The following is a 24625-nucleotide window of genomic DNA, read 5'->3' on the forward strand; positions in this document are numbered from 1 at the left end:
GATACAATTGATCCTCAATTCGAGAGGAGGATCGTCTCTCCCAATCTCTAGATTGTGGATTTAGAGCCCAAGACCCAAAGAAGACTCCAAGAGAACAACTAAAATCATGTATGCCCTAACCCTAGCCTCCCATGTTCTTTAAATATAACTCTTCCTAATAAAAAACTTCCTAACATAAACCAAATTCAAATTCCCTTCCCAATGCATTAGCCTCCCTCTCTCTCTCTCTCTCTACTTGTCGCCCTAGGGAGCCCATGACCTTGGGCGAACACTTAAGGAGGCGGCTTATTCCGCCTCTGGTAAAACTGAACCGGCCACTCCTGGGCCGGTTTGGTTGGTTCAGGAATAATCCCCGTAACAGTTTTATCCAATGATTAATGAGATAATTCAATGATTGTTCTCTAAGCCTCCTCTGCTTCCAAAGTGTTTGGCCAAGTTCCCTTAAGTCCCCCCCCCCACACACACACACACTCTCTCTCTCTATTTTTGTTGATGCTGAGAGTTATGCTTTCTCCTAAACTATATGACTTCGGTGATTATTCAAAGAGAACATTGATTCCTTAGAGATGATGATTGAAGTCAAAAGAAATTTAAGTTCGTTATTTTTCATGAGATGTTTCGTGCAAAGTAATGGAGTGTTTCGTGCAAAGTAATAAAGTCCCCCCCCCCCCCCTATTTTTGTTGATGTGTTATGCTTTCTCCTAAAGATTCAACTATGTCACTTCGGTGATTATTCAAAAAGAACATTGATTCCTTAGAGATGATGATTCAAGTTGAAAGAAATTTAAGTTCGATGTTTTTCATGGGATGTTTCATGCAAAGTAATAAATTCTATAGGTGAACTGAATTCACCAGCTTCATTTTCTTTTTTTTTTCAGCTTCTTCCTTTTCCTCCATCTCATTAAAGAAATCAAATCAAGCACTTCGTTACTTGTTCACCTCTGCAGCTCAAAGGTACAGCAACGTCAAGCTCCACTTAAGCTTCCTATATTTCAGGAAAGCCTATAGCCTCCTCGTACTCCATTCCCTAAATCCTCCAGTTCTTGCTTTCTTCCACTGCACCATCCCCTGGAAAGCATCATCTTGCTATTTTGCTGCAAATTGTATTCATTGATGCTGACACCTGATACATAAAATGATAGTTGAAATTCCGAAACAGAGACACTGATAATTTTTCTGCTGCCGAAAGCTGACATTTGACTTCTGTTCTAATGCACTATACTGCTGTTTTTTTACTAATCTAGCCTTGTAAAGTTTCCGTTTTCTGCCTCCCTTCCTTCCAAGGTGTATGTATAGCTGTCCTTCTCTCCTCTCAGTTGGTGTCAAGATCACTTTTTCCAACTCTGTTAGTGCCAAAAGTCACTCCTCCATGGTCTTTGTTGATGCCATAAATTCTGCTTTCTTCTAAAAATTCAACAATGTGACAGCTACAATTATTCTATCAAATTATGGCGGAGCAAACATCATTTCTTGGACTTGATGATTCAAGTTGAAAGAAAATTTAAGTTCAAATTTTTTATGAAAAGTTACAATGGAAAAGAAACAAACTCCAAAGGGGTATCAAAGTTGTTATTTTCTTTTTCTTTTTCTTTTTCTTTCTTCTTCATCTTATTACATGCACTCAAGCCCTTCCAGGTACAGCAACTCACTCAAGCTTTCTACACTTCAGGAACTACAAGCCTACAAACCCCTCACCATCGCCTATAAATACCAAAACTGCTGCTTTCCTCCACCGCACTGTCAACTAGAAAGCCTGCAACTTGTATTCACTGACGTGATGGCTGTCACTGAAAATGATCGTCCAAATTATGAAACATAGATGCTGATGTTTTTTCTATTACCGAAAGCTGCAATTTGGGTTATGTTCCACTGCACATTACTGTTGTTTTTTTCTTCTGCTCTAGCCTTGTGGATTGTCCACTTTCTGATTCAACCCGTTCCCTCCTTCACATGCTCCATTAATTTTTGGAAGATGTTCAAACCTTCTCATGTTTGGCAGATCATTTACTCCCTGTTTTCATCATTTACTCCCTGTTTTCCTTTACAAATCATCCCATACCACACCAAATCAAATTTCCCCAAAATTACAAACTATAAAACTTGCCTAACTTTCCTTCAAATCTTTCTTAATCATACACCCAATTATTTCCTAAATCTATACACTACTTCTTTCGTAGAACGCATCACCTCCCGACACATATTCAGATCTAATCTACCCATGAGCCACTATCTAAAAACATCCTTACTCCATTACAGCTACTTAACATGAGCCCCACCCGTAATCTTCAATTCCTTTCACTTACTCCTTTCCAGTATCTAAAACACAGCCCAACAAGTCCATTTCAACAGAAATACTTTCCTGCTGCCTTCCTTTCCAGCACCCAACACCGCCTTGATTCTCCACCCAATGCAAGTCCACCAACCCTTCACTGCATCCTAAATTATGTTTAAGAATTTTTTTTTGTAACCATGGGTTCACATTCACGGAAATCCTGTATGCAGCTGCCACAAACATCCACTCTTGTTTTTAGCCAGCTTCTCTGCATCATAGTGGACTCCTAACAATAGCAAATATCTCATCAAAACCCTCAAAAATAGATGGATAAAAATATCATGAGAGAACTCATTATCATTTAGGGATGTAACTCAAATTAAGCAGGTCAACGAGTCATTAAATCAAATTGGATTGAGCTTGTATATTGTATGAGCTTTAAACTATGCTCGAACTCAATCTCGTGGCTCATTAAGCCGAGCTCATAAGCACATAACAAAGTTGATCTCCAGCTGACTAGACACAGTTAAATCCCTTTAATACCATTGAGCTAGCTATAAACCAACATCTCTTTGAAGATCATATCTCGACTATGCCAATGCTGGTCGTTTACATATGAGCCACTCATAATCATATCACTAGACCTATTCTCTTTCCCCTTGAAAAGAAATCCATGGTCAACCAATTCAAAAGGTTGATATATTTGACTCAATATTTAATTCAGAAATCTAGTTTTTCTCCTCCTCCATTGGCCAAATCACAAGGTCCACTTATTCCTTTAGCCCCACAATTTTCAAATCATGTGCCACGCCTTTATGATCTTCTCCTTTATGGGGATGTTCCTTTTGCTGATATAATGATGAGCCACTATCAGATTATGAAATGATTCTTGATGACGACTATCAATTGTCAAAACCTAATATGATACATGAGTGTGCTCTGGTAGAAGAGCTTGATAAGCAGTTACCTGCAGATACTGAAGATTGTTTCTTTGAGTTACCACTGGGTGATGTTCCGTGTTAGATATTATCATATGATCTTCTTCAACTTTATGAGGTAAATACTGCTCTCAACTTATTTTCCCGTACATCAGAAAACAAGTATTGATCCCACTTTGCCACCACAGGCACTGCCACATACTAACTGTATCAATTGATCTTCATACTGTATATCCTGTTTGATATGACGTTGCAAGAATATGATGTTCCGCAACACCCAGTGCCAAAGCCTCCGAACTTGTTTGTGCTTATGGATATCTCAAAACATTCTATGATCCGCACTTGAGTTTCCCTTCCACCATGATCGGCTTGTTCAACACTTCGTAGAAGTGTTCTTTGTAGCCCAAGTAATTGATGCACAAGCATTACATGCCATTGATATTCTTAGATCAGATGAGAACAACTTTGCTATTTTATGTCATGCTTTTATTTTATGTATTAGGACATGATAGTCTGTTATTTTCTTATGAATATGTAATTTTTTAGTACAGTATACCCTCATATATAAAAAAAGCTTAGTGTTTAAATAAGGTTCGCGATGATTAATGAATAAATCAATGGTTGCTCTCTATGCCTTTTTGACACAATTGAAAACTCTAAGAATGCAGATGTAAACAGCATCTATGATAGAATGATTGGAACTCATTTTGAAGAAATAGACGAGAAGTACAAAATGGAATACCCAGATGACCTGTCAGTCTGATCAGTATGAATTCCAACTAGTAAAAAGTCTCCCAATGCTTTAGCAAGCCGCAATATCTATAAAAAAATAATGTTTTTCAGTTAGTCCAAAAGGTTGCTTAGATCACAGAGGGAAGCTAAAAATTCAAACTAAGAAAACAAATTCAAGAAGTTCAGGTATGTCAGTATTGATAAATGCAAGTAGCTTACTTGTACAGAATTTTGTACAATAAACTCAAAGAACTTCAATAATTGCATGCCTCCCAACGCTCACACATAAACTCTTGACACAGAATCACAAAAGGAGTTACTATTCAAATGTATTTTCCATAGTGGTTCTGGGAAATTGTTACTTATTTTCCTGTAATCACCCTGAAAATGTTTATATTAAAGTGTTGTAGTGGCAAAAGTTCTGCTCCACTTTATTCAGGTGAACATTTGTTCTTTTGTATTCAAGGACATAACTTATATCACTAACACTTTATAGAAAGTAGAAACCTTTCACAGGCTGACTATAGCAAAATAAATTGACATTTTTAATAATCACAATGGCAAAAGAAATTTTCCAAGGAGCTCCAGGTGCCATCATAACAATCAGAACCGATTAAGAACTCAACCAGTTAGAACAAACAAGCAGCATATTTGAACAGAATCTAGGATAGTACTAAGAGCACGTAATTTCCTATTCAGTAGGACATGGAAATCTATAAAAAAGGTGTAGAGGGTGAAGAGAGAGAGAGAGAGAGAGAGAGAGAGAGAGAGGAAGGGAGAGTAATTAGTAATGGGAAAAATGTAGTGCTAAAACAAATTAAAGGAATGCATCCCAACTTTTAATAAGTGAACTAAGTTATTGAGAGTTGTAGTAGACCTATCCAACTCATATTGAGCGTGTATGGGGTAGATTTTGGACACTGCAAAGTATACATGCATAAATTACATATTGTTGCGTGCGAGAATATACGCGGCGGTAGAGTTTGTAAATTCGCGTCCTAGCGTTGCACGAGTATTTCACACACAAACAGAAAAGAGAAAGTGAACACCAAGAGTTTTTACGTGGAAAACCCAAAAAGGGAAAAAACCACGGGGCCTCGCCCAGTTGTAAAGTTCCACTAGTGATTTTGCATATTACAGATGCTGATTCGTCCCACAAGTTGGGATAATCAGAATACAATTTGTTTCTCCCAGTAAGTTTACAAAATTCTGCGAATTCCTGGCGTTTCTCGAAAATCCGGCAGAGTTCCGGCGTCTTCAGGCGGCAGGAAGAGTTTCGGCGGTGGTCGAGGAGGTGAGGAATCTCCTTTTCCCCTTTCTCCTTCTCCTTCTCTTCTTCTTCTTCTCTCTCTTCACTTGAGTCCCTTTGGTGTAGAATGAGGGCTCTATTTATAGTTTTTCTGGAGTGGCATAGCCCGTAAGTAGGCGTGAGATCAAGGGCAAACAGGGGGTGGTTTGAATGGACGGCCGATATCGAATCCTTTGATCATGCACCGTTCGTTGGACATTTGAAGGCCTTAATGATGTCGGAATTTGATGATCTTGGGCTCGTTGGATACGTCTTGTCGAGCCGTTCGATTCGAGTATAAGCTCGTCAAAATCGGAGACCGTTTGGTAACTCAAATTGCGGTTTGAATCTTCCAACAGTGCTTTGAACCCATGATTCAGACTCATTTGGGCTCGGATTGAATTTATCTTGGTATCGTTGGGTTCGTATTTCCGAGACGCTCGGTTTGACTATAAGATTGCTGAAATCGGAGTTCATATGCTCCCAGAATTAATTTTTGAAGTTTCTGAATTGATTTTGCCTCGAGATTCGTTCCCAATCAAGATTATTTTGTGATGACGTATCACATATGAATAAACAATACAAGGTAAACAATACCATAAATCTTAGTGGAGGCGCTATTAATACAAATAAGGACATCAAATTTGATAAAAATACGTATGTAAGTACTATCAAATTCACAAAAAATATATTAAATGTGAAATCGATCCCCAGGTTCTGAAGCTAATATATGTAAGACAAGATGTAGGACATCATAGCTAAAGACATCCTCGGACCATAAACAAGAATAATGGTGATTCAGCACAAGGACCTTGTCCTAGATCAAAGCCCAAATTATGACAAGATTTCAATCTGGATTGTATTCAAAAAGACTAGACAATACTTTTGTTCAATTGTAATTTTAAGTTCATTATTACCATGAAAAATGATAATGAATTATCTTTTATTTATCTAATATTACGACTTGTCAATTTTTTTAGGATCATCATATTTTCAAATTAATTTGTAACATCTATTTATTTTTGGGATTAGAACCCCTAACCTCCTTAATGGAGAGTCAGTCAATGCTAACTGAGCTAAAGTCAGTTGGCATTTAAATTTTCAACATATTTAAATGTAAACATATTTCCATAAATAGAGATAGAGAAGTCATGTATTTTCATTAGCCAAATGAATTAAATTGAAAGCTATTCTTCTTCATCCTCCTATGCTCTCTCCTCACTCTCCCTCTCCCCATGAATTCTTTTGTTTTTTTCAGGTAAGGCCCAATTCCCAAGATTTCCCTCACAAATACCAAAATCAAGAGCCAATCCTCTGAATTCTCTGATCTTCACTGAAACTATGTTGTTTCTCTCTCTAGCTTCCTCTCCCAACAAACCAACTTCATCCCCTTTACCTTAAGGATGAATTCAAGGAATATATCACAATTCAAAGGCAAATTCAATAGATGACATTTAAAGCTGTAAATGCAAGACTTGACTACTATAAAAAAACTAAAATGAATGTCATACCTCCACATGCCCTGCATGGAACAGGTCAAATGCACCGTCTATGTAGATTATTCGGGCATTCGGATCAGGACTCTGCAGAAACAATAAACAAACAAAATCATGTAGCATGATGTGAATCTCAGATAGTTAATACTGAAGGTTAAAAACCGTTTAGATGCGCATGAATCCAATAGATATCAATATGAACAAGGTTTTTGTAAACAATTGACAAACATAATCAGACTAACATTCAAGGGATCAAATTATCCTAATTCATTAACAATGTAGTAAACTTGAAACACAAAACTTCAATTACCTTGAGGATGGGCAAGGAAAAATTAAAACACAAATGAGACAATGGTTGCTCAAACTCACTAGGCCTGAAAACAGCTCTTTCAGAACCTTTAAAATCAAGAAGACATTACTATCATAAATTTCCAGATGTACGTGTGGAAAAAACAGAGGTACCAACATGGTTACGAAAGAAATTGGATATGCATCAAATTTCTAAAACAACTCATGCTGGGTAATATCACTCAAAGTTCGGCTTATTCCGACTGAATCTGCATACTGGCCATAATGGATCTGCTCGAATCAAATCAAATTTGTGTATAGCAAATTTCTAAAACATAATCAGACTAACCATATCAAATATGTTTATAGCCTTTATTTCTTCGGATTATGAACCACTATCCAACGAACAATAATCAAAATTCTAAGAAGCAAATATAACCAATAAATAGGAAGACTTTAAAAATTGGGAAATAAGTTTCGAAGTTATTGACCATATCATCAGCTTCATTCCGAGAATTAATAAAACAAAGGAATAACACTTAAGTATAAGATTCCTTACTACCTTTCCATTTGAGAACTGAACTATGCGGCGAGATGTTGGTAGAAAATGAGATATTCGAGTTCCCCCTCGAGGAGACCCACCATCATCAATTGGGCCATGCCCATGACTGAATTGCCTTTGTAAGGATGAATGTGTATGATGATCGCCACTGGATCTCTCCCGCACACAGAGAAGCATGCGACCTGAGAAACAAAATGATATAACCAACCCATCACAGTATCAAATGGGTAAAATAATACAGGAACAAATAGTTACTTTGAAACTAAACTTATATGCTTATGGGTTCAGACTATCAATAACTTTAGAGGGCAGAACCACATTAAGACAAACCGACTGTTCTTTGTTAGCACAGAATATTAACATTAGAATAAATATATTATAGTTCAACTGAATTTAAATATTTGCTAACCAATCAAAATGCAAATATTTGAAATTCATTGAGCATGCACTAAGTGTGGGGCATTAAAGGCTATGAAGCATTCAGTGGGGATGAGTAAAATCAGAAGATCTACTACAAAATAAACATGTTATTACCAACAATATCAGTACTTGACACTCCTTCGGTTCTCTTGATCTGCTTATAGCGGCCAGCTTTCTTGGCAAGCGCATATGCATCAGTGCCATCTGGTAGCAAGCAAGGATCATCCCCATGGATAATGTAATCTATATTATACTCATTGAAAAGCCTGTTCATGAATTCCTCCGTGATAGCATAAGGTGCATCTGGGATGACCTCATCAACCCATTTAACTGCACCAACCATGATCAATCTGCCATAAGGAGTTGCACATTTAGATGTTTATACAAAACATGCCAAAGAAGGGAGAATAAAAATGAGAGGAGAAGGGTCTATTTACCCTGACACTTGCAAAAACAGATTGCCAGAAAGAAAATTTAAAAATCTATCACATGAAGTTTAATCCTCTTAGTTGTAGAACTATATTTTTACATCAAATCACCACTTCCATAGCACATAAACTACACAATGCAAAATGATTAATAGTGATCCTCATTCTATAGGAATTTGAAAGACACCATAAAATTAAAATAACAAAATACAACAACATCAAGCCTTTGTCCCACTACGTGGGGTCGGCTACATGAATCATTTTTCTCCATTGTGCGCTATTAAAAGTTAAATTCTCATTTAAATCTAATAAAAAAATGTCATGTCTAATATTTTCTAACCAAGTCTTTTTATGTCTACCGCTACCTTTCTTAACATAAGTCAAATCTAATACCTCTACTTTCCTAACCGGGTCATCGGAAGGCTGTTGTTTTATGTGACCAAATCATCTAAGGAGACTCTCTCTAATATTATCTTCCATTGGAGCTATCCCAACATTTTCACATATATGCTCATTTCATATCCTGTCTCTACGAGTAAACCACTCATCCATCTGAGCATCCACATCTCTGCAACACTTAACTTAATATAATACTTCTCTTTTAATGGACAACATTCTACACCATAAAGCATTGCACGTCAAACCACCATCTTATAGAATTTTCCCTTAAGTTTGAGGGGGACTTTTCTATCACACAACAAGCCCGTTGCATTCCTCCACTTCAGCCATCCAACTTGAATTCTACTAATAATATCCCCATCTATTTCACCATCACTCTGAACAATAGAACCAAGATATCTAAATATGTACTCTTATTAATGACTTGATCGTCCAAAGTCACAATCCCCCCACTAGAACTATTATTACTAAAATTACACTCCATATATTCAATTTTAGATCTACTCAAACAAAAACCTTTAGACTCTAAGGTTGACCTCCATAATTCAAGTTTACCTTCAACTCCCTCTCTAGTCTTATCAATTAGAAAAAAATCATCAGCAAAAAGCATACACCAGGGTACAAACTCTTGCAAATGCATCAAGAGTTAATATTAATTTAACACCTACCAATCCAGAGAGTGATGAAGGGTTCAAATGTTTATATTATAAAAGGACACAAAAGGTTAATGTACATAAACCACTATTCAAGATACCGTAGCTCCCACATAAGCATCCCGAAAAATTTAAGAACCACATGAAAAACAAATCCTAGCAATATGTTAACAAAATCATAAAACTAATTCTAGCTATGCAACAAAAATTTGCAAAGAAATATAAAAAAAATTACTTGATCATTTTTTACTCATGTTTTCTCTAATAGGGTTTAGTAAGTCGGCAATCTTTTCTTCCCCTTGCAAGCCACCTTTGATCATCCTATTAAGATTTTTTTCTCCACTCCAACTTGACTGGAGGGTCCTTGGTCACCCTCTTTATTGCTACCACAAACGAATTTGAAAGACACGATAAAATTAAAATAACAAAATATGATAACAAAATTTTGTTGTCTAACTTACTACATATCAAACATTTATGCAATGTTAATAATCAGAATATTGAGTCATCAAGTATTGAGAGTAGAAAATTAGAAAGAGTTAATATTAACTTAACACCTACCCATCCAAAGGGTGGTGAAGGGGTTCGAATGTTTATATTATAAAAGGACCAAAGGTTTAATGTACATAAACCACTATTCAAGACAACTTAGCTCCCCCATAAGCATCCCGACAAATTTAAGAACCATAGGAAAAAACATCCTAACAATATGTTAACAGAACAACAAAAACTAATTCTAGCTACCCAACCAAAATTTGCAAAAAAACATAAAAAGATAACTTGATCAATTCTGACTCATGTTTTCTCTACTAAATCTTTGCTAGTCAGCAATCTTTTCTTCCCCTTTGCAAGCCACCTTCAATCATCTTATTGAGAGTTTTTTCTCCTCTCCAACTTGACAGGAGGGCCCTTGATCACCCATTTTATTGCTACAACAAACGAATTCGAAAGACATGATAAAATTAAAATAACAAAAGTTTGTTGTCTAACTTAATACATATCAAACATTTATGCAGCATTAATAATCAAAATATTGAGTCATCAAGTATCGAGAGCAGAAAATTAGAAAGAGCTAATATTAACTTAACACCTACCCATCCAAAGGGTGGTGAAGGGTTTGAATGTTTATATTATAAAAGCACACAAAGGCTTAGGGTACATAAACCACTATTCAAAACACCTTAGCTCCCACATAAGCATCCCGACAAATTTGAACCACAGGAAAAAACATCGCAACAATATGATAACAGAACCACAAAAAGTAATTCTAGCTACCCAAAATTTCCGAAGAAATATAAAAAGATAACCTGATAAATTATGACTCATGTTTTTCTCGGCCACAATTTTGCCAAGCGGCAATTTTTTCTTACCCCGTGAAAGCCACCTTCAATCCTCCTATTGAGAGTTTTTTCTCCTCTCCAACTTGACATGAGGGCCTTTGGTCACCCTCTTTATTGCTACCACAAACGAATCAGAGTTCCCTCACCTTATGGAAGATGCAATGTCTTTTCGAGCACCTTTCTCCAACATATTATTTTTTTTCCTTTACAGGTTTACTTGTGGTGAGGATTTGAACATAGTACACAATGGAGGTCCTTAGTTTATCAATGGGAGACCTTTTATCCTCAAAAAATGGATTCATGGTTTTTTACCAGTCTGGGAGGATTTTAAAGATATTCTGATTTAGGTAAAACTATCCAACTTGCCCCTATGCTGATGGTCTAAAACTAGAATTTCAAAAATGGCCAGCATGATTGGCATTCCTGCCGCTTCTGGTCTGTCAATCAATCTAAGGTGACCATTGCAGGGTCAGTGTACAGATTACTACATTGTATGTTCTTCCGGATTATATCACCTCATCTTTACCGATGAAAAAAAAATTTAAAAAAAAAAATTAAAAAAAAAAAAAAAGATAACTTGATCATAAAAGAGAACCCAAGAAAGTAATAGGCAACAAGGAAAAGCAAAGAAGGCCAATTACAGGTAAACTACGTTAACTAAAAAAAGGCCTAAAGAAAGACATCACGAATTAGATCATGTGGCCATGATAGAAATCAGATCGAACATGGAATTACAACACCTAGCAGCAAAACAGAATTCATATTCCCTCATGAGCATTCATATCAGGCAATCAAACCAAAAAGAACCAACCTTTCGTTGATAGGCGTCACTGGCGGGCCCTTGTTCGCCGTGATCTCCGCATCACTAACCACACCAACGACAAGCTCGTCCCCAAGCGCGTGCGCCTGCCGAAGAGCGTTACAGTGGCCATAATGCATCATGTCAAAGCACCCGTCCATGTAAACCCGAACTGGCCTCTTCTTCCTCCTCCCTGGCAGCCGCAACCCCGCGAGCGGCGACGCATAACCAAGGTGCAGGGCCAACACAGACGCACCGATCACAATCCCTCCAAGAAGCACTGCCGCAGCGTAGCGAGAGGGTGTGAGTTTCTCAAGAACGTCACGGCACCCGCCTCCGCCGTCGCCGTTGGGCGCCATAGCAGATGAAGTGGTGGAGGGATCGGATCTAGAGTTTCTGGTCTCTAGGGTTCGGAAAGGAGTGCTTTCCAGCTCCCGCCATCGACCCTCGAAGGCATCGGAGACTGAAGAAAAAGGGGGAGGGAACAATTCAGATTCGGGTTTGCCTTTCCCTGAGATTCGGAAAATGTGAGCCGTCCAATCCACTTTTGTCGGTTCTCTCTTTTTAACCAAAGTTTTCGATGTTTTTTCGGCGGTCGCGAGTTTTATGCCCCCGCAGTATTTGGGCAACAGAGGCGATTTTCGAGCGGATTCCAAAGAGTCCGCATAGTTGTTACTCACGTGACAGTTGGCCCTATTAAATTATCATTGGAATGATTGGTCTAAATTACTTTAAATTTAAAAATAAATAAATTCACTTCAAAACTCCGAATAAATTTTAAATTAAAATGAATGGAGTTAGATATATACATAGCATGAAATACTAACATATATATCACTTTATTTCATATTATTTATATATCTAACACCCAAAATTTTAATATTTCATAACTATCACTCATATATAACTTTAATATCAAATATAATGTTGACATGTATGTTGTAACAAAAAAAATTTCATTCGTACCTATAGTGCCGAACTTGTATAATGGCAAATCCCCAAAATCTCTCAAGTCAGACATCCTATTTCATCGCCTACCCATGATCCGATGTTGCCTCTCCCACGTTCGCCTTGATTGTGTTGTCCTGCCCGACGCCTTGCCTCACTTCGTTAAATACCTAAAAAATGGGGCTTTAGATCTCTCAATCTTCTCCTGCCACTCCCGACCTCACTCTACTCCGCGACCGCAGCTCTAGCCTCGACTTCACTCCTCTAGCGATATTCCCTTCCAGATGGATCGAAAGCAAAGACAGGAGTTCACTTGATTTATGTGGGGAAAATTTTTAATGCCGCCACTCAGATTCGGTGCTCTTATTTTATAATTCAATATTGCATTGAAAATAAAGTACAGTCTCGTAAAACTGACACAATATTATACAATGAATTCAATATCAAAATAAGGTATAAAAAAATGATATTTATAAGATCAAACATAGTTTAAAGAATAATATATTATCTCGAAAGATGAACATGAAATTCTATAGAATATATTTAAAAATAAAAATATGGTTTTTTGATAATTTTATACACTCTTTTGATTAGATATAACAAGGAGAATATTATATCATCTTAAAAAACGAACATAACATTCTTCAAGACATCTAAAATCAAGAATATGTTTTATAAAATTCATCATTTCTAAAGTTGAATATAACCAATATAATATTATATTACCTTAAAAAATAATAATAATATTCTACATGCATATTTAAAATTAAAAATGAAGTTTTTAAAAGATATATGTGTTCTCATATATTTTTTCCTTATTTTATAGGAATAAAATAAGGTTTATTTTAATCTGAAGTTCTCAAATCCATATATGAGCAAGCCCGTATAGTTAATTATATGTTAGGATGGATGCTCTTAAAAAACTCTTGATTAAAGCAGCAATTTCATGCCCTTTGATTACAAAGTAAAAGACAAGAAAAGAAGTATGAATTTTACAAAAACAAAGCTCAATGTTGAACATTTATTAACGAGTCAAAGAATGAAAAATAGGAGGTGTCAGATTCTGATAAGCTTAAAGGCAACCTCAGTCTCCTATCAACTAAGGCCTTTCAAACCCTGGTCTCCTGCCAACTACAGTCTTCCAGACTCCTATCTCCTGTCGACTACGGTCCTCCCGACCTCTGTCGCCTACTACGGTCTTTCCGACATCCATCACCTACTATGATTTTTCTGACCCCGGTCTCCTACCGACTACGATCCTTCCAACCTCCGTCGCCTACTATAGTCGCTCCGACCTCTCTCACCAGACAATGGTCTTTCAGACCACGGTCTCCTGCCAAATACGGTCTTCCAGACTCCTATCTCCTACCGACTACGGTCCTCCCAACCTTTATGGCCTACTATGGTCACTCCGACCTCCATCACCAGACAACGATATTTCAGACGGTCTCCTGCTAACTACGGTCCTTCCGACCTCCATCATCAGACAACGGTCTTTCAGACCACGGTCTCCTACCGACTACGGTCCTCACGACCTATATCGCCTACTACGGTCCTTCTGACCTACATCGCCAGACAATGATCTTCCTGCCCCCAATCTCCTACCAACTACGGTCTTTCGGACCCCCGTCTCGTGCCAACTATGGCCCTTCCAACCAAACAAACATGTATATTATTATAACTCCCACTATGTAATGCGCTCTATATGATATACATTTGTACCATCAAGCCAAGGCCTTCTCCCAAGGTAGGGCCTCATTTGTAATCGACTGCAAAGACTAGTGGATTCATTCAAACTGGGCCAGACCACGTGATTTTTCCCCCTTTTCAGGGGTTTCCACGTAAAAACTCTGATGTCTCTTATGAACGCTACACCCTCTCTCTTATCTGATTGTGTGTTGTATCTTCGTATAATACTAAGACGTTAAACTATATATTTTCTCTACCGCCGCGAATACTCCGGGACGCAACAATATCAAAATGTAATGATGAAAAATAGTATTTTATGGCATTTCATTCTTCCCAAAGACCCATGCATCTTTCTAATATAAAGCATACAACCTCGATTCACACATTCTTGAAGATTGAAAAATAAAGCCCATGTAAATTTAATGTATTTTGATATATGCATATGATCTATTAGATATACATGTATATACTTGAACAAACTCTTTTCTCGGTTGAATGCAATTTAGGCACTTATACAATCATGCGATGGAACTTATCCAATCCTTAAGGAAATAATATTTAGTTCTTCATCATGCTAATGTATGATATCAATGACTAAGATAATGTTTCTTTGAAATTAATATAATCAAAATAAAAGAAGCTTATATTTTCTTTCTATTTGACTCTGCTACACAAGTTAACATATGAGGACAATCTTATTTGTATCATTCATTTAGCTTCATAAGATCTTTTATGCAATAGAGTGGCAACGAGGATGCCATGGATATTGCTACACTCATTATCATGTTATTGACTAGAATGAGAAATTCATAAGTAAATTTCAACACATTATATTTTATCACGACACATAATAGCTATTAAGCAAGCCATGAAATCCCTATGATTATATATTCCACATATCTTGAGTAAAAAAAAGGTAAAGAGAGCGAGATCAAGGTCTAGAGGTGGAATCGAACCGGTCAGAATTACAACATGTCTTTTCAAGATTAGGGGATCATCAGCTACATCGTGCGGGAGAAAGGATTTCGGCTGTTGGAAACGGCGGCTTAAGGCAAAAATAGGTCGGAGCCCCTTGCACATGAGAGAAAGGGAGGAAGATAAGGGTTTTGGTGGCTTGGCTAGGGCTTACAATGGGGCATCAGTAAAAAGTCTATATATGTTGTTAGCCATATGCAATTGTTCCAAGGCTAACCAAGAGGGGGATGAATTGGTTATTTAAAAACTCTTGGTAAATTATAGGAAAACCATTTAATAATTTTCACAATTTAATTTTCTTTAAAATAAGTTTTTCAACCACAATAACAAATTGCTGAAAATAAAATACATAAATAGAAAAAAAGAGAGTAATTTAGAGTGGTTCGGTCAAACAAGACCTACGTCCACTCGTAAAGATTCCCACTTCAGGTATTGTACTATTACGAAAGTGACTCTCATTTTGCCCCCACAATAAGGTGGAGAATTTTTTACAATTTTCCTCTCTTCCACCAATCCCCAGTGCAGTAGAGTATTATTGTCCTTTCACACCCTCCAAATGTCGGCAGAGTTTCGTCATCTTTTCACACTCTCTAAGCGTCGATAGAGTATTGTCATCCTTTCACACCCTCCAAGTGTCGGCATAGTACCATCATCCTTTCACACCCTCCAAGAGTCGGTAGAGAACTGGATCTTCTCCAAAGATCTCTCGAGCAACTGAAAAAAAAAGGAAGATAATTGACATAAAATCAAAATAGATTCTCACCTTTAAATAACCTTGTGATCCTTTACACTCTACTTGCAAGAACTCTCTCTCAAACACTCTCCTAAATCACCATTTTACTTGTTCTTTAAGAAATCATGAAGATTAGATTCATCCAAGTCAGTTTCCAAGGACATTTAATATGAAAGACACAAAAAATCATCAACAAAAGTAAAAATTTTAATTTTAAGGATCAACGATTGTACAGTTTGATCAATACTTATCCTGGACAAACAGTTCAAAATTTACTCGTACGATCCTACGCAGACTATTTTCGTACAAACTTTTTGTATAGTATGAAATTTACTCGTACAAGCCTATGCGGACTATTTTCGTACAAACTATTTGTATAGTATGATATGTATATCGTACGGTACAAATAATTATAAGAAATTTCCTATTTGTTTGGACAAAAATATTCCCCAATATTCCATACTATATACTTCATCTGTACGAGCTCTAGATCGTCTCGGATGAATAGTTCAAAAAATTTACCTATTCATATGGACAAAAATGTTCCCCACATTTTTGTACTCTGAACTCTAAATCGACTCGGACGAGCAATTCAAAAAATTTACCTGTTTATATGGACGAAAAGGTTCCCAACATTTTTATACTCTGGACGTCGTTTGTACGAAGCCAACTTCATACTATACGAACAATACTTAAAAATTTTTTTCTGTCCGTACTTTAATTAACTGCTTGTTGGAGAAAATAATTGAACAAATTGTCTCGTATGAAATGAAATCGTACAATATGATTAGTTTAAAAATTTACAATTTTTAACACTCTCCCCGTGTGTGTGTACGATTACTCAATTATAATAAATCTCTCTCTCTCTCTCTGAGACTCAATAAAAGTGTAAAAAAATAGACTCCAATTACAATGAACCCTATACAAATCTGACTTGAAATTTTCAATTATCTTAAGTATGATTTCCCTGAAATATTAGTACTCACAACAACAAAAGCAATTTATACAATTTATGTTAGGAGAAACAGTTGTCAAAATAATAATATTTGAAATCATCAAAAACATATATGATATGAAAAATATAGTTATGAAAACTAACTTGCAAAAATCTCCCCCTTTTTTATGATGTCAAAATAATTCTTATTTGAGTTAACATTTAAAAAAAAATAAATCTCTTTAGCTCCCCCTAAATGAATGACCAATATAAATTTAAGGATTCCCATGAAGATGAAAAATCTTAAACCAAACAAAAAAAATCAATGGACAAAAATCAAAAAATAAATTCGAGTAAAAATATGAACAAAAAATACGAACACAAACACAAACATGAACGAACACTCAAAAATATAACATAAACATAAATCATATACACATCACACACCAAACACATCAATCAAATAATATTCACACAATAAACACATCAATTAGATAATATTCACATAAGAAACACATCAATCAAATAATGTTAATGCTCCCCCTTTCGACAACCATAAAAAGGGAAGTAGAACTTGAAGAAAGGTTGCAATAGGTAAACCAATAGAATTGATTTAGAAAGAGGATTTTAAACCAATTGCAAATACAATATTAATTTCATAATACTAAAAAGAAAAAAAAATTAAATAAAAAATAATTAAGAGAACAAAAGTCAATCAAAGTCATTATTCAAGTTTGACAAATTAAATAAAGATAATTATTGCAAAAATGAAGAAATAAAAATTAGTTAATTTCAAATTAAATATATACAATATGATGTTAATTAGATTAATTTGAATTAGATATTCAAATATAGTATAAAGAAGTTAATAAAAATTTTAAATAGTGACATTGCGCATCTTCTCAAATATTTGTGGCATACTTTGTACATCATTTTTATTTGGGTTAATTTTGTGCATCTTTTCACTTTGAGAACTGTTGTGCATTCTTTTGATTTTTGCACGCATTGTGTATTTCTTTTTTATTTACTTTTTAGCTCTTTCTAATAGTAGTAATCTAAAATTAAATTTCGCTAATAATAAAAATATATATATATTGAAAAAGAAATAAAAAAATAATAAGGCATCAATCTTGCAACAATTATATGTTAGATATGTTTGTCTAAAAGATTATAAAATTGAACTTCTTATCTAACTCTTGTTAGAATTTTAATTTAAATTTTTGGAAGATTAGATTTTCATATGAAAATTAATTTGTTAAGCAAAATAATTTATACTTATTTTAGATCAATTTCAAAAGGTTTTTAGTATTAGGCATACTTAACATTTTAAGAAGTAAGTAGTAAACACAAGTCTTCAAAACATGATATTTTTCATTGATATCAAAATGATCTAATACATTCATTACATTGATATCAACTAGAATAAACACATCATCATTACTTAGAAAAACTTAAAAACAAGCAACAACCACAACTAACATGAAAGAAAAAACATCTTCACATCACTCACAAAAGCCTGGTAGAAACAACAACAAAGAAGTATATCTAGAACTCGGAGGGGCCCTACTGGTCTAGAGGAGGAGGCTGGTTGAACGTTGAAAAATAGCTATTCATTATAGCTACATGTGTATTTACCATGTCAAACTGGCCACAGTTATAACCCATGTCCTCCTGGTATCTCACATCTTGCTGATTTAAATGAGTCTCAATTTGATCAAAATATTGATCAAAGTGAGTCTCCAAATGATCAAAATACTGGATCATCTCCTAAAAGTAGTTTTGATCAGGTCCTTCTGTAGGTGCTGGAGCTCCCCCTTCCCCCTCAATATCATCACTAGAACTCTGATCTCTCCCAAATAGTGATAAAAAAGCATCGGTAATATAAATCGGGAGTTCAATATGAGGATTATGATGAATCAGGTTGTACTTCTTGTGAAGGATATATGCAACAAGATGTCCTAAGGCCGCATGTTTTTTCCTCTTATGATGTGGAAGACTAATCTTGAAAAGGTTGTGTAGGAAGTCCATAATGAGTTGGGCTTCATCAATGAATTTTTCAATCATAATAAGATATGTGATAGTGGACAGGAGTGGATTCATATTCACTCGATCAACAAATTTAGGAATAATATAAGTTCTTAAAATGTGTTGGATGATCCGGGCATTTTGGTTCAAGGTATAGACTCAAGCTAAATGATTAACTTGGGAAACACCTCTAAGAACTTTATAAATTTCAAACTAGTCAAAGTCGGATGTGTATAGAACTTATGTTAGCCAAGAAAGAACTTATCTTAGAGTTATCCTCGCTGACTCTCATGTTAGCCAAGAAATAATAAAAAGTTTATTTGTGATATGTATAGATAAGAGTCAAAATGAAGGATAGTTGAGTGGATGCAAATAAGGGCACTACATAAAAATGAAGATCATCTTGGATTAGGAGTTGAGATGGGGTAATCTTCACAGCAAAGAACCTAAAGTATGCATCTTCATACTTCTTAGATAAGAAGTTGGAATCAGTAGCAGAAGAAGAAGAAGATCCCTTAGAACCTCGAGGACGTTTGCTAGAACTGGCCATTTCCTAGACAAGGGTTCTATAGAGTTTTGAAAGGAATATGAAAGTAAATGAAAATGATTTAAAAATCCTTCTATATAAAGAAAAAAGACAAATCATATTGTACAAAATTTTATTTGTACATATGATTGTGAAATTGTACATGACGAAAATGTTTTCGTACGTACAAACGAAAATTGCCAAAGATGAAATGACTTTTCGTAAAATGTTATTTCTGAGGCGTCCTTTCGTATAGGCTTTTTGACCACTCGATTGTACATACGAAGACGTGCTCGTTCGGGATGATCAGAATATTAAAGATCATTTTTTAAGCGGTTAGGTTTGTCCTATATAGAATCTGACATCTAGATTGTACAACCAAAAATGATATTGTTTGGGAAAATCAATAATAAATAACTGAACTTAACCAACAAAACCATCCCCATTCATATAGACGAACCCATGCAAATCGTACCATACGATGATGTCATCGTATAGTATGAAACCTATGAAAATCTAAGTTTCGCATCCTCAACTCCGTAAACAATCATGTATACGCTACAAAGTTCATACCTGACGAATATATATTCATACAGTATGAATAAAAAACAAAAATACTATATGAAACTTAAACAAACTTCTCAAAATCAAGTGACATGCTTCTAGTTTTAACACACAAAAATAAATAAAAACAAAGAAAAAACCCAAAAATTAGAAAAAAAAAAAACATAAATAACAAAATAAATAACCAAAAACAAACTAAAACATACACAAACATAAAACATATGAAGTTTGCAGAACATTTAATTTTAAGCATTAAGATCAATTACCTAACCTTGTCCTTAAGGTGCTAAATGTGTCAAAGGCTGGTGGTTTTGTAAAAATATCTACAAGCTAATTTTCTGTAGAAATATGATTCAATTCAATTTTTTCTTTGGCTACATGATCTCTAATGACGTGTGTCTTATGTCTATATGTTTGGTTCTAGAATGTTAAATAGGATTCTTTGAAATGCAAATGACACTAGTATTATCATGAAAAATAGGAATTATGCCAACTAAAAATTCTAAATCAATCAACTATTATTTGAACCAAAGTACTTGTGCCACACAACTACCTAAGATAATGTATTCAGCTTCAGTAGTAAATTAGGCTACCGAATTCAGTTCCCTACTAGACTAAGAAATTAAATAATTTTCTTTAAATTGATAAGTTTTAAATGTACTCTTTTGATCAACCCTACAACCTACAAAGTCTGAATTAGAATATCTAACAATTTCAAATGAAGAGCTATACTTAGAATACCACATTCCTAAGTTTTGAATTCCCAAAAGATATCTCAAAATCCTTTTTACTGGTGTCAAATATGATTCTTTTGGATCAGATTAAAATTTAGCATACAAATAAATACTAAACATTAAATATAGTCTGCTAGCAGCCAAATAAAGTAACAATCTAATTATACCTCTAAATTTCTTTTGATCAACAGAATTTCCCTTTGGGTCATTATTCAACTAAACTAAGGAACTAATTAGTGTGGTTACTCGTTTAGCATTGTCTATTTCATATTTCTTGAGGAAGTCATTAATATACTTTAGCTGATTAAGAAAAATTCCATCCTCATTTTGTTTAATGCTAAAATCAAGAAAATAACTTAGATATTCCATTAAACTCCTCTCAATTTCACTACTTGTTATTTTTCAACATGTATCTGAACAGAGAGTATATCATCTCATAATTTCTTCAAAAAAGTGAGTGATGTCTACACTTCCTTTTAAAAATGATCTATCTAATAAGAAAGTGCTTAACCTCTCATACCAAGTCCTAGGTGTCTATTTTAATCAATATAATACCTTTTTAATTTGAAAATATGATTATGGAATTTAAAATTTTCAAAACCTAGAGGTTGCTCAACATAAATATCCTCTTGTTTCACCCCATTCAAAATGATACTCTTAATATCCATCTGATACAATTTAAATAATTTAAAACAGACAAAGGCTAACAAAACTCTAATTGCTTCAAGACTTGTTATAGGGGCATAAATCTCTTCAAAATCAATCCCCTTCTATTTGATTATACCCCTTAGCCATCAATCTAGTTTTATTTTTAATCACAACTCCTTAATCATTCATTTTATTTTTAAACATCACTTAGTTCCAACTGCACTTTGATCATTTTGTCTTTCAATCAATTCCCAAACATCATTCCTTACAAATTGATTCAACTCTTCTCGCATGGACAAAATTCAAAATTCATCCAAAAGTATTTGATTAATATTTATGGATTCAATCATTGATATAAAAGCAAAATGATTTACTTCTTTGCTAAGATACTCTAACAAATTCTTTTTGAATAATTTTCTAATATTTTTCATGCTAGCGTGACAAAGTCTCCTATGCCATAACCATGATTCATCATAAATTATTTTCAAACAAAAAGTATTAGGAGATTTAATATAATTTAGTTCTAGCATATACACATTATTTACCCTAATTTCATGTAGTACATCATTTCTATTTTGACTTAATATGCACTTTGTGGAAAAAAAATTAATATTATAACCCTTATCACATAGCTGTTAATATTCAAAATATTATGCTTTAAATATTCTACAAGTAAAATATTCTCAATGAAAAAAATTATTCAAATTTCTAATCATATATGTGCCTACCACTTTCCTAATGGTATTATCTTCTAGTATAATCTTGTCTTCATTCATGACTTCCAACGATATAAATTGTGCAGTGACTCCAGTCATATGATATAAATATATGCTTTCCAGGTATCAAATGCTCTCATGAGGTCTTGTATGAGAGCCTTTCTACAAAATGATCAAACATTAATCTTGGGAACCCGGTTTCACCTCTTGGCAAAATTAAACTAGATGTATGTATGATATATATTATTTTATGCATCTTTGGTCTTTACACTAGATATAATTTTTTATGAATAGTGAAAGTTTGGGATATGTGCCCAATCATGCCACAAGAAAAGCATTCAACTCCAGGAAAAGGATTTTTTAATTTATTTATGTAAACATGTCTTTTTCTAAGTTTTATGATTTTTATCTTTTGTCAGGATTAAAAAATTATCCAGGTGTAGGTGGAATTATGTTCTTTTCATATGCATTCAATTGTGCTTTACAAAATGAGTTTGCACTTTCTAACACAACATTATTAACTTTTAAATAGTGCTCTCTACTATCAGATTCATCCATAAAAGTTTAAAATCTTTTTTAAGTTCAATGTGGGATGATTTCAATAACTCATACTGTTTATTCAATTCAACATACTCATTTAATAGTTTCATGTGGTTGCTATCAATTAATGAGTGATCTTTCCTAAGAATTTTATGCTCTTTTCGTAGTTCAAAGAAATCAAAATTTAACCTAGCATGCATTTTCTTAAGTTTTTTATATGCTTTATAAATATTTTCATAAACATAAAATAACTCTTTATAAGTTAAGTCACATACCTTTTCTAGATTTAACTGATAAAGTTTGTTAGCCATCAAACACAGGTTGATGACTTCTTTCTTTACATCTATTTTTTATGAATCTGAAGCTGAGTCCGCCTAAAATGCTCTATGTAACATCTTCTTTCCCTTCCTCACATTTATTTTCTCCTCCACCTTCTCCTTGTTATAATTGGCTTTGAGATTAGGGCAATTAGATTTGATGTGTCCAGGCTTCTTGCATTAATAACAAATCACATCGTTAAAAGCATTAACATTTTTATGGAATTTACCTTTATTCCACTGTTGGCGTCTCCTTTGCTTCCTTTTTAGAAAACTCCTAAATTATCTTGTCATCAAAGCAATGTCATATTCACCCTCTGGCTGAGATTGATCATTGTTCGAGTCTTTCACTTTCAAAGCTATGTATTTCTCCTTTTGCTTCTCACCTACATCAATCTGTCTTTGAGTCACCCCTTGCTCGTAAGTAATTAGTGATCCAAAAAGATTATCAATGGAATAAACAATTAAATCTTTAGACTCTATAATTGTAGTTATTTTAGTATCATTAAAAGTAATCAAATAATGAAATATTTTATTCACTTTTTATGCATTTGTTAATTATTGAAACTTGTTAATTATGACTTAGGTTGTTAGATCTAAGCTTATGTCTCAATGGTTAACCAAGAGGGGTGAATTGATAATTTAAAAATTCCTCTTTTTCAACTGATTGATTTTTTTTTCAACCACAAATAAACAAAAATAGTAAACTAAAAAGGCAGTAGAAAACAAAAGACACAAGATTTATAGTGGTTCGGTCAAACACGACATACATCCACTCCCTGAAGTCTCCCACTTCAGGTATTGCACTATTACCACAAGTGTCTCTCCTTTTACCCCGACAGCAAGACGGATAAGCCTTTACAAAAACTCTCTTCCACCATTACCCGGTGCGGCAGAGAACCATCGTACTTTTACACCCTCCAAGTGTCGGCAGAAAACCGTTGGCTGTTCACACTGTCCAAGTGTAGGAAGAGAACCCTTTGTTCTTTCATACTCTCCAAGTATAGGCAGAGAACCCTTCGTCCTTTCACACTCTCCAAGTGTAGGCAGAGAACCCGATCTCCTTGAAAGATCTTATCACAAGAAATCTAGAATGACAAAAAAAAGAGTGAAGTAATCACAAATAAAGATTCTTACCTTTTAGTAATCAAGTGACTTCACACTCTAGTATTAAGAACTCTTCTCCAAACACTCTCTCCTTCAATCTCCCTTCAGTATTCATGAAGACCAAAATGAAAAAAAAGATTATATGATAGTTTTAAGTGATCCTTTTATAAGAAAGATACAAAGAACCGTCCAAAAAACTATAAAATTTCAATTTCGTATGATCGACTTTCGTACGTATGAACAATGTAAAAACTGTTGCGTACGACCTCAATGTGCATTGGTATGAACTGTCTTCATACCCGATCATCGTCCTGTACTATCATGGTTTGTTTGGTATGAACCGTTATTTCCAAGGTTTGTTGGGACAAAAAAGCAGGACAGATTACAAGTTGAAAGTACATAGGACATTGTCCAGGGATGAAGGGGTCAATTCATCTGGACGAACAGTTCAAAGTGAAAATCCATAGGATATCATCCAGGGATGAATAGGACAATTCTTCTGGGCGAACTGTTCAAAGTGAAAATCCAGAGGATATCGTCCAGGGATGAATAGG

The 24625-nt window shown here is 34.7% G+C and overlaps 1 protein-coding gene across 1 annotated transcript in view; it reads right to left on the minus strand.

Annotated features, from left to right (window-relative positions):
* LOC110104017 (ethanolamine-phosphate cytidylyltransferase) overlaps window positions 1-12267 on the minus strand; it is a 44507-nt gene extending 32240 nt beyond the window's left edge. Inside the window, exons 1-5 of the mRNA XM_020832951.2 lie at window positions 11628-12267; window positions 8111-8346; window positions 7577-7758; window positions 6742-6813; window positions 3962-4029 (exon numbers count right to left, since the gene is read on the minus strand). Coding sequence (XP_020688610.1) covers window positions 3962-4029; window positions 6742-6813; window positions 7577-7758; window positions 8111-8346; window positions 11628-11974 — 905 coding nt within the window. The 5' untranslated portion in view covers window positions 11975-12267. The remainder of the gene's footprint in view (window positions 1-3961; window positions 4030-6741; window positions 6814-7576; window positions 7759-8110; window positions 8347-11627) is intronic.
* Between the last annotated feature and the right edge of the window lie 12358 nt (window positions 12268-24625).

This window comes from Dendrobium catenatum, unplaced genomic scaffold, assembly GCF_001605985.2.
Source record: "Dendrobium catenatum unplaced genomic scaffold, ASM160598v2 fragScaff_scaffold_847, whole genome shotgun sequence".
Lineage (NCBI taxonomy): Eukaryota > Viridiplantae > Streptophyta > Magnoliopsida > Asparagales > Orchidaceae > Dendrobium > Dendrobium catenatum.